Source organism: Neltuma alba, unplaced genomic scaffold (assembly GCF_004799145.2).
Source record: "Neltuma alba isolate B1F8T4 unplaced genomic scaffold, ASM479914v2 tig00012402_pilon, whole genome shotgun sequence".
NCBI classification, from domain to species: Eukaryota; Viridiplantae; Streptophyta; class Magnoliopsida; order Fabales; family Fabaceae; genus Neltuma; species Neltuma alba.
The window spans coordinates 579,265-591,156 of NW_021636895.1; the positions used below are offsets into that span (position 1 = coordinate 579,265).

At 36.9% G+C, this 11,892-nt stretch overlaps 2 protein-coding genes across 2 annotated transcripts; one reads left to right on the forward strand and one right to left on the reverse strand.

Moving 5' to 3' along the window:
* Positions 1–255: 255 nt before the first annotated feature.
* Positions 256–3,174, reverse strand: LOC114726737 (WD repeat-containing protein VIP3-like). Its single transcript, XM_028913419.1, has 2 exons — positions 2,783–3,174; positions 256–1,007 (listed from the first exon to the last, which is right to left on the reverse strand). Exons 1-2 carry the CDS (start codon positions 3,119–3,121, stop codon positions 381–383), a joined length of 966 nt encoding a protein of 321 aa, XP_028769252.1. The 5' UTR covers positions 3,122–3,174; the 3' UTR covers positions 256–380.
* A 4,403-nt stretch (positions 3,175–7,577) lies between these two features.
* Positions 7,578–11,421, forward strand: LOC114726712 (uncharacterized protein At5g41620-like). Its single transcript, XM_028913391.1, has 3 exons — positions 7,578–7,740; positions 9,006–9,131; positions 9,823–11,421. Exons 1-3 carry the CDS (start codon positions 7,660–7,662, stop codon positions 11,245–11,247), a joined length of 1,632 nt encoding a protein of 543 aa, XP_028769224.1. The 5' UTR covers positions 7,578–7,659; the 3' UTR covers positions 11,248–11,421.
* The last annotated feature ends 471 nt before the right edge of the window (positions 11,422–11,892 follow it).

Genomic DNA, 11,892 nt, shown 5'->3' on the forward strand with positions numbered 1-11,892 from the left:
TGTAAGATCTGCCCCTTGCAAATCTCACTTCAAAGAAAGTTGTTTTGATACCACAATCCATAGTTAGAGGAGCATGGCTGGACTAGAACTTGCTTCTTAGTTCTTACAGGCCTAAAGCATCAAGCTCAATGGCACGGTATCTTGCATTGAAATACCAATTTCAATCGAGTTTGGCCTTTATGGTTTTCGATTATATTCAATATTTTGGCCAAGTTGAGTCAATCTTAAATTTAATATCTTTAATAGCAAGATAAATGCAAAGAGAAACTCGATCATAATTTCCAGTACATAATATAAAACTAAGCCTATTTTTCTTAAAAACGACCATTTCAGTACACATTGCAAATCCAGGGAATACGTCTCTAAGTGCCTACCTGACCTCAGGAATAATCACACAACGTTATGCTCTTATCATCTGATACACTGGCAAGCCGACCAACTCGAACATTACTGCCTCCAGGTGGCCTAAATGCCACTCCCCACACTTGGTCTGTATGGTTGCTCATCGTCTGCACAGCAGCTCTCATGTTCAGATCCCAGAGTCTCACAGTTTTATCGCTTGAACCTGTGGCAACAGCCGACCCGTCTGGGCTAACATCTAGGCATAGTACCCAGCTAGCGTGACCTGACATGGATGAAACTAGGCTTCCTCCATCAGCATCATACATGTGGACATGTGCATCATCTGAAGCTGTAAACAGCAGCCTCGGATCGTAGGGCGAATATGCAAGTGAACGCACCGGCATGTGGTGGCCTTCAAGGTGATGTAAAAATTTGCCACGAGCTACGTCAAAGACAGATAGGGTGCCATCCATTGAGCCACAAGCAAGCCGTTTACCATCAGGGCTCCATGCAACTGATAGGACAAACTTTTTACTGCTGCTTCTGTCAGTTGGCTTGGGCCCTTCTGGACGAGGAATAGATAGAGTGGCAACAAGCTCCCATGTGGAAGTGTCCCAAAGCTTGACTGAAGCACTACTTCCACCAGCAACTGCCAGGATGGAACCCTGACAATAGGGTAGGGTTGTTAGAAATGTCAAATAACCAAGTTGATAGAATTTTTCTAGTTTTGCTATCACAGGGAATTGTCATGGCCAGCTCAGACTAAGAGACATAGGATAACTCTACAATGATAAGCTCCATAAGCAAAATATATTGCTTAGCAAATTGTGAAGGAAGAAGGAGCTCCGTAGTTTAATTCTAAAGCTTCAGATATTTTTTTCATCACCAATGAAGGAATGAAGAAAAAGTGAGATAGAACCATCAGAATAAGAAAATTCCGATAGTCCAACGTATGGTGTGTGATGTGGAAGGCAGGCGGTAGTTAGTTATGCACCGATTACATAAATGCAACATTGTGATAATTGTGACATGACCAGAAAACTTGCCATTCCTAAATTTCAAATCAAGATTTGGGTTACGAGACTAGCATATGACTGAGATAAAGGTTGAAACAGAACATGCAACCAGACATGCAGAAGAAAACACAGCTCAAACTTATAGGAAGCACTGCAATCGCTAATCACAATGTATGACAAACGAGTTCATTTCTAAGAGTAGCTAATCCAGTTCGTGTAATAAAGATTTTGATGAAGCAAATAGACAATGCACATATTCAGCAAAATATATTACAGAAGTCGAAAGTCAACCAACAATCACCATGGCATTTAATGTAAAGGAGAGGGTAAGGCTACACCGTGTTACATCAGTAGCAAGGAAGATGAGCTTTCGAATGAACACTTCTCATAATTTTTCCATGTTTTGGTCAAATTAAAGCCAACTACGTCAAATGGGGACAAAATCTTTTCTTCACCCAGATATGCTTTTTATTAAAACGAAATGTTAATTGCTGAGAATAAAACACATTGCATAGCACGAAAGCCAGCATTTCGATTGCAAATAGATTCTATTCCTGATTTTGATCGAACTTGCTCTCTGAGTTTAAGAAGCTCCACTAACTAAAGGGGATCATAGATTTTAAGTTTTATAAACAAACCCATACGTGTAAAAAATCTAGAAAACTGAGGGATTTGAAGTTCTAGGTAATAAATCTAACAAATTGAGGGATTTGATATATTCAACTTTTAAGCCAGTAAGAATGCCGATAAATAGTTTTACTTTTACCAACTCAGGGACAATTTCATACATGAAGCATATCTTGAGCCTTCTATATTAAAGAGAAATGGGGTTATATGCACGAATAGTGACTGTTACCAGGTGTTCCCAAATCAACTGCAAATACGAATAAGTTTCTCTCGCAGAAAGATCCTCAAATGAAAGATTTTAGGTGGAGTATATAGAAGATTTTGAGAAATCAACCTAGCACTTGACCGGTCGAGCTAGTTTAGTATAACTGGCAATGGCTCAAGCTAAAACACAGGGTCCCCCCAAACCCCCCCCCCCCAACAAAAAAAAAACCATTTCAGGATTTCTACCCTTGATGCACTTTCAAATCAACAAAACACAGTCCTTGCGGTTCAATTATACATTAAACGTGAAAAATTAGATTTTCCAGTATTATTTAGGACATAACCTCCACATAAATGTAAAAACTTTCATATTTACAGGCTCAGAAACTTTGTAAATAGGTTTTGTAAGTATACAATGGGATCCAAATCTAATGGCATCAGAGAGACTAGTAAGTCATGAATTCCGTAACAGCATATTTCAGTACAAAAGCTTCGGGTGAATATATCTCAGAGACCATATGACGTATTTACTCCATAATAAATCGAGAAGCTTGAAAACTTAAAATTTCATGTAAGATCGGAAGCTCAATTACCTTGGGATCGAATTTCAATTGCCACACTTCAGACGGAGGAGCTTCCAGAGTAGCGATAGTGGCATTGGAATCGACATCGAAAACCCTGACAAAGCTATCGAGGGAAGAGGAAGCAGCAATTGAGCCGAGAGGATGAGCTGCCACAGAAGCAACACCGAGGCAGTGGCCGGTGTTGGTGCGCTCAGGGACGAGATCATCGGACCGCCACAGCCTCACAGTCTCGTCCAGCGAGCCAGTGAGAAGAAGGGGAGATCGAGAACTTGTGGCGGGAACCCACGTGACCGCCCACACGGACTCATCGTGCGCATTATCCACAGATTTCAGAGCTGCCAATTTCATTGCGCTGGAACCGAATCGGTGAGAACCCTAATCAGAAAAACAACAAATAGAATCTTTCACGGTAACTCATACAAGCAGAGAACTGGGAAAGATCGCAGTGTACTCCCATATCCTCTCTCTCTCTCTCTCTCTATATATATATACACACGCATATTTGTATATATTTTGACCAGCGTACTAGCATTGCATGTGTAAGGGAGGCATATAATTTTATTTATTATTTATTATTATGTTGATTTTGTTTAAATAATATTAAGATAAATTTTTTATATAAATGTATAATTTTATTTAAATGAGTTATGATACATATTAAATAAGGATAAAATTTAAAAATTGTTAAATTTTAAATGAGAGATAATAAAATTTAAATTTTTTATAATATACAATGATTTCAAAATATGATCATATTATAATTTTTTCTATCAGGTTTTGCCGGAGCGGCAATTTCATGACAGATGTATATTACGCAAAATCGGCTCACAAGTTCTGTTATTGGTCACCTGAGCAAGAAATTAACAGAACAATAAATAATAATTGAAAATCTTGTGAAATAAAATAATGACTTGAAATAAATAATATCAAATATTTATAAAAATAAAAACAAGTCCGATTATTAATATTAATAATATACATTATTTTTATATAATGCGTGAAAAATTATATAATTATGTCAACATTGGAAACAAAGTTTCTTCATTTTCTATATAACAAAAAAATTTAGTTAAAATAAAGTATTCCAAATAATAATATTTTTATACTTATCCCAGAACATTTTTTAAAATACTCATGTTGATTTGGTAGTATAATTTTGTTTGAAAAATTATTAAAAATACGTTGAAGTGGAGCTGAAAATGATTTAGTTCCAAAAATTATATTTTTTTTACGCATGTTACATGAGATTTGGGGGTGTTTGGGAACTTAAAAAAACACTTTTCAAAAACACTTTTTCACAGAATGAGATAAATTTTTTCACATATTTACTTCGTATACCGTAAAAATACTTCTAAAACCATGATTTGGTTTTCATCCAAACACCTTCATGATAAGTGTGATTGTGTGAACATCATAGTAAATTTCATCAATTTTTTTAAGGGTACAAACTTGTCCCTCAAGTTTGCCCTTATTTTGATTTTTGATCTCTTAGGTTTCAAATTATAAATTTTGGTCGCTCAAGTTTCTTTTCATTTAAAATATTAGTCCCCATAATCTAATAAAAACTTAGACTATTTTGTTCTTAAAGGGATCAAAACCTATAATTTGAAATTGTTTTTAACATAAATCTATGATTTAAAATTTGAGAGATTAAAGTTAAAATAAAGACAGACTTAAGAAGCTAAAAATTATATTAACTTCTTTTTAATACAAGAGAAGGCTAAAAGCCTAGAGAACTCAAGAATAAACTAAAAGGGATTGGCTCGCATTTTCTCAGTTTCCATCAGGCTCCCTGGGCTATCAGGACAGGAATCTATAAAAGCTGAAATTGCAAGACCTTGTTTGACCAACGCATCAGCGAGCTTATTCAGATCTCTGGAGATGTATCTTGTTAGAGGTAATCCTATTTGAGGTACTGTCTGACACTAAATGTGGACACCTCTCCCAAGAGGGATTCGAATCTTGATTTGTCACGTTGTGAGGGACTAATCTTTTTGTTAAACCCAGCCCCCATTGGTGAGGGCTGGCGAGCTTAAAAGGCCGCCCTCCAGGGCTGAAATTTTAAAAATACCCCAATTTGCTAAGCCCCCCTTAAGCTATGGGCCAGGCCGGCCCGCGGGCTTTGGCCCGTTTAAGGAAAAATACTATTTTTTTATATTTATCAATTTTTTTATAAAAATATAAAAATAAACCAATAAATTATTAATAAAAGACATAAATATGAATAAAATTAAGTCCAAATATAAAATATCATCATATATAAATATTCATCACATCTAAGAATATCTAAAACTTCATTAACAAGATAACAACATCTAAAAGTTTTATCTATAATACAATTGTGCAATAAATAAATACTATCATTAATCTTTTGAAACTTCATCATCACTATAATTAATTACTTTTCTTCATAGGTATGCTTTTCTTTTGTAACAAAAATATCAAGTTTTTCTTCTTTATAAGATTTTATTTTTGAATTTTGCAATCTAATATTATTTTACTTTAATGTGAGAAACATTGTTGTTGAAACTCATGAATTTATAATTCAAATTATAGAATCACAAGTTATATAAGCATAAAATATTCTATTATCAAATATATATAGTTTAAAAATATCAACAATATAATATAAATCAAATCATTATTAAAGTCCAAATTAACCGATTTTTAAAAATTTAATTAGATAAATTATTGTCTAAAACTAAATTTAATTTTAAAATGATAATAATAACTAAATATTTGAAATATTATTAACAATTAAAAAATTAATAACATTAATATTATATAAAAATTTAAAAAATAAAAAAAATTATAAAAGGGCTTAAAAGGGCCGGCCCGCGGCCCTCCAGGGCCGGCCCTTTTAAGCCCTCGCCCTCCAGGGCCAGCCCTCCAGGGCTTGTTTCTCATTTTAAGAGAAATATCAAGCCCGGCCCTCGTATTTCAGGGCCTAAACGGGCCGGCCCGATGGGCTCGGCCCGTTTTCCCGGCTCTATTGGTGACTGATGCGGTATTGAAATGAATGAAAACGAAAACAAAAAGGCCCATAACCATGGGACTCAATTGGGCTTTTCTTGTTCTTGTTGGGCCTATCTGCCTATGTTGTTATTGATCCGTTGGTGGCCTCTCCCGATCCATGGGATTGCTTGACTTCGATCTTTATTTTTATTTGAATTTTAGCCCAAGTTTAAGAGTCCACGCAGTTATTCCTTGGAAAATGTAACATCATATATACATATAACGCATTGGTAACTCATAACCAATGAGAACGAGAGGTAGACTTAACAGAAGATATTAGTCTTTCATAACATAAGATTCAAACTCTCACTAAAAAAAATCTATATTTATTGTTTAACAATGCTTCGTATAGTTATAAATTGAGAGGTGGGAATATAGAGAAGGAATGAAATGAGAAACTGTTGGCACAACATCGCATAATTATGACAAATGTCGGGATGCAAAGGGAGGCATGCATGCTGTCGCTGTCAGTCAAAGGGACGCATGTTGTTTTTGGACCATGGAAATGCACACAAAAGTGGTCCATAACTGTGGTCCTCCCCTTCTTCTCAATTCTTCGTGCAGTTCATATGCCACACCAACAATTCATAGGATGCTTCGTCATATTGGACCCTTGCCTGAGTTTTATAAATTATTTCAAAAATAAAAAATCCGTTTAAAATAACTTATGCTAAATAAACTTTAAAAAAATTGGAATATTTGTTCTCGTGGGCTTTTTCAGGATGCTGTGGAATGTTGAGAACTTAATAATTGTCAATGCCTCTGTGATGTGGGGGCTAAAATGAGGGACCCCCATATGCTAAAATTTAGGACACGAAGTCCATCTATGTTTCATTTTCCTAAAAGGAATCATCCTAATGTGTTTAACATGCTTTTTCTTCGCTATCATCTTTTAAATTGTATTGGCAAGCAGTTTTATTCATAAAGAAAAATAAAAAGTGAATTTACTTATATACTAATTAATTAATTTTTAAATTTTAAATACCATTATTAGTATTTATTTATTATCACTACTACTATTATAGCTGCCACGTGCTTTTCTTTCTTCCACGCATGTTTCAATAAATACCTCCTATAAGTCCTGGTCATACATAGATGGGATCCGTAGCATTCCTTAGGTTTAGCTGGCCCAGCATCATTTCAAGTGATACAGTTTAAAAAGCATAAACCAGAGTTAATTTTAATTGATATTTTGTACTATAATTGATAATCGATAATAAAGTTCAATGGAAGTTACTCTGTTTCAATGATGTCAGTATTGACAAAGGTAAGCATCTTGTTTAAGAGGACAAACAAGTAATCGCCTTGGGCGGAGACAAAAGTCGACAGTATTAAGATGCTCGAATAAGGTTTTTATTTGTGTGGGACCCTAATCCTGAGGTGGCCGAAATTTCGTAGACAAGAAGACGACTTGCAGTTAACCCGGCGAGGTAACTTGCTCGAAGAAATGGTGGACATATGGCATTGTCAAGCATGAAGCAGAAAGATGGTATGCCAGCATTCAGCTTTCTAATCAATCAATCAATTGCTTTTAAAGGGCAAAAAGAAAAAATCAAGGCTTGAATTTGAAATTTGAATGCTCAGAGAGAAGAATGGAAGTTACAGAAAAAGAGGGTAAAAGGAGGGAAGAAGAAGGGTTCATGGCGGACAAGTTAAAACGGGGCGTTTTGGTGGGGTTAAGAGGTGGCCCTTCCACTCCTCCGCCCACATGGAGGCTTGAGCTTTCTTCTTCGTCTCACCTTCACAGTGGCAGCAAAAACGACCACGTTCGAGAATTCGTCGACTTTCCCCCCTCTACTATTTCTGCCAGAAAGCTCTGTGCGAACCTCTGGGAACTTCAACCCCTTCAGATTCAGGCCCCACTTCCCAGTATGACCAAACCGGCCACCAGAATCCGCCGCCGCCGCCGCCGCCGCCATAAGAACGAGCATCCACAGAGGCCCACTGATCAGGTTTCATCTTAGCTTCTGCTCAGTTCTCTGCCTTTTAGTTACTGTTAGTTTTTATATTGCCATTTTCTTCATATTTGTGCTGCTTCATTAAGCACTAATGGCCTGGTTTTTTCCATCTCGAATTTGTAGAAGTCTGCTGCTTTTTTGTGGTTATTTAACATTTACTGGGGCTTTCAGTGATGCCCTTGGCCAGATCTTCTGCTTCACAGCGTTGTTTGTTTTCTAATTATTTCCTTCAGTTCACAGCTTGTTATGCAAAACTCTTGCAAGCGGGTTGCTTCTTACACGTATGAATCTATGGCAGTTTTTCTGTTTTTTTTTTTTTTTAATTTATGATTGATAGTTGATTCTTTATAAGGCTTCGTAAAGTTGTTAATGTGTTTACTGTGAGGTTCTCCGATAGAAATATAATATTTGGATCATTTTTACAATCCTATTACGTTATTGAAGAACATAGCTGTCAACACTCGAGAAATTGAAAACAAATTCTTTCCTTCTTCATATTCTTCCCATGTGCTTTGAAGCTTGCTTCTTATAAGGAGCAAATGAGCATCAAAGTATGGTTATTTCTATGAACCTTATGGCTCTCTAGCCTTTCTCTGACAATATGGACTAATATAGTCTATGTCCAATCTCCTGACAACTAGGTAAGAGCGTTTCATGAAGAGGTGACCTGTTGTTCATATAGTTTTCAAATTTTGCTATGGTTTCAGTTTTTGATACCGTGTGGCGCATGGGGTCCATCTATCTAGTTTGTTCAATTTGCATAATCTAAGACAAAAGTCTATTAATATCCATTCAAAAGTAACACTAAATTCGCATTTCGGAGGTGGTCATCGAGGCCTAAAACACTCTTCTACGGTGCTGCTATACTGAGTGGTAGGTGGACTTACTTTATATCATTCCCTCTATATTGTTTGTTGAGAATATGTACAGCTTACTTCCTTCACCTACTTTATAACCTCCGCTTCAAAAATGAAGCAAGGAAGCAATACACATTCCCAACAAACACCAACAACAACGAGCTTTACCTCATTAGATAGGGTTGATTTTATGGACCGTGCGATAGCCATTGTACTCTAATGACAACCAAATCATTGGATAAATTATTAACCTAAAAGTCCTGTCAAATGATATAGAGAAGTTACATTAGAGCAATTTCCCCTACAACCAGGTTAAATGTTTTAGATTATGCATATTTAACATAACCAGATAGGGGGATCATAGGTTATGAATAGTATGACTTACCATGTGCCTCCTTGCAGCCAGCTTCTCCGAGTAGCTTGACTAGACATGTTGCGACTTTGCCTGTTCAGAGCCACAGATCAGTTGACAGAGATGGCTGTGTTTTGGAGCCTTTGTCGCCTGCAAGTCACAGTGGCTCCCTGGAAGTAAGCATTTATTGTTTGTGAACTGATTGGTGCATTGCTACAATTGAAAGAAACGTGATTTCTTGTGTATTTTTGCCTAAGAATTTGAGTTGTAAAATCTGGTGGCATGATCATATCAGCAAACGCCAAATTTACACATCACATAATTGGAAGTACATTCTTGAGTTCAGCATCAGACGCAATGTGTTAGAAATTTATTGGAGAAAGTTTTTTATGATTGAAATGCTTTTCTGACTTGATCATTCTGGGAAAAGCTGTGGAGTTAGAGTGGCCATTCCAAGGAACTTGTGCTTTATTTTATGGTAACATTTTGGATTATCTTGCCTCCAAACATTTATTCTACGCTCTCAGACCCATAATCCGTGGGTTCTTTCTCAGAATTTGTTTACCTTTTAGAACTGAAATATTATGGTTTACCTTTGACCTTTTTTCCTACCAAAGATCACTTCAACGATCTCTCTCTGGTTCATAAGAACTGAAGCATCATATGGTCTGTCAGTCTATCATTTAACAATTTTGGTTGTAGCTCTGAAATTTATTAAAGGAACTTCATACCCAAATTATCAAGTCCTGGTGTATTTATCTTCATCAATGATCTTTCTGTGAATATTCTGGAGATCAGAAAGACATTAAATGTTATTTCATCCTTTCCTGCTTATGTAAAGAGACGGTGTTATTTTGCTTAAAACAGGTGGCGCCATATAATCAGGCGGTGACTCCTACGAGTTCCTTCAACTTCAAAGGAAGGAGAATGGGAGAGTCAAGTTGCAACATTAAAACATCAAGAGAGTTACTCAAGGTACTCAACCGAATATGGAGTCTTGAAGAACATCATGCTTCAAGCATATCAGTAGTGAAAGCCCTAAAAATGGAACTGGACCTTTCTCGTGCCCGGGTTAAGGAGTTGCTACGAGAGAAGCAAATGAATAGGCAAGGGATGGAGGATCTGATGAAGAGAGTAACGGAGGACAAGCTTGTTAGGAAGAACATCAAAGAATTTGACAAAATTAAAGCTGCATTTCAATCAGTGAAGGAAGAGCTAGAAGATGAGAGGAGGTTAAGAAAGCACTCAGAAAGCCTGCACAGGAAACTGGCTCGGGAGCTTTCTCAGATGAAGTCGTCTTTTTCTGGTTCTTTGAGAGAGCTCGAAAGGGAGAGAGAAGCTCGGATCCTGTTAGAGAATTTGTGTGATGAGTTTGCCAAAGGAATTAGAGCCTACGAACAAGAGGTACGTTCCCTGAGGAGGTTGAAGTCTGAGAAGGGCCAGGTTGGCAGAGATCATAGCCTTGATAAGCTAATCCTTCATATTTCAGAAGCTTGGCTCGATGAGCGTGCACAAATGAAGCTGGCCAGAGTTGGGGGTGACTCTGAAGAGAGCAGTTCCATTGTTGACAAGCTAGGTTTCGATATCGAGACATTTCTTCATGCGACCCGCTCGATGGATTGCAAAGAATATGGTAACTCCTTTCCAAAGGAGCTGAAGGAAATCTACCCATGTCAGCATTCGTCGGATTCCTTTCCACTAAAGGAGGCTACAAGCGCACCTCGGAATATGGCCGAGGAAGATTCTATTGGCGCCAATTTTTCTGATCTGAAAATTGCAGATGTCCGCCTAGAAGATAGAGGAATTGGAAGTTCATCAACCAAACAAGTTCAGGCTGAGGATTTCACCAGGTCCAGTCACTTCCAAGAAAACATGTCACATGACCCTGAAGTATCAACTGCGTGTGAAGCAACACAAGGTCCACAAGAAAGCGATAGGCTCCAGACAAGGAGAACGAGCTCGAGTCACCGGCTTGATAATGTGGTCGGGAACAGCTCTGTGTCGTCGGAAGGCGATAAAGTACATCCTGAGAGTATTTGCAGGGAAGATTCTCACGTGCAATCTGTGGTAACAGGCAATGGCAGCCCTGTAGAAGAGAGGAAATCAAAATTAAGTCTCTCTGATTTGAACAAGTCTGAATCTTTTTCGAAATTGCCTAGGGGAGTGAAGGAAAACACGTTGATGGCGAAACTTCTTGAAGCAAGGCTAGAGGCACAGAGATCTCGTTCCAGAACCAGCAAAAGCTCTTTTAGATCAACCAGAGAGATTTCTGATGAGAAGATTGAAGTGTGAATAGTTGCTAAGCAGCACAGATCCTTGACAATGGAGTTGTTTTATCCCTTATGAATATCTGATATTTGTATTAGAGACGACCTGGTACATCAAATTATACCTGAACCATTTTGTTATATACATGCATGTCTATATCATGCTCTGTTCCGTATATCTATGTTCCTTATGTGGCAACCATCGCATTTTGAACTCTGATCACTCTTTCGCCGCCGTTATAATATTACTCCTCCGGTCCTTAATATGAGACCCATTTAACTAATTTGACTAGATTAAGGAACTTAGGTAAGTTAATTATAAGAAAAGTGACACATTTTTTCTAAAACACCATAATCATCTTTCTTAATACCCCATCTCCCTCTTCTACTTGATTATGGTTGAGGGAGTATCCATAAGGGTAATTTAGAGAAAATTGATAAATATGAAAAATGGGTCTTATATTTATGACCAAAATCAACTCAAAAGTTGAGTCTTATATTAAGGACCGGAGGAGTACTTTTTTGGTCCTTACTTCTTTAACTAATTTAATTAGATTAAAAAAATTAAATAAGTTAATTAGTTATAATAAATATGATATGTTTTTTTTAAAACACTCTAATAATTTTTAATTAATATTTCTTCTCTCTCTCCTACTTAATTATAGTTGAG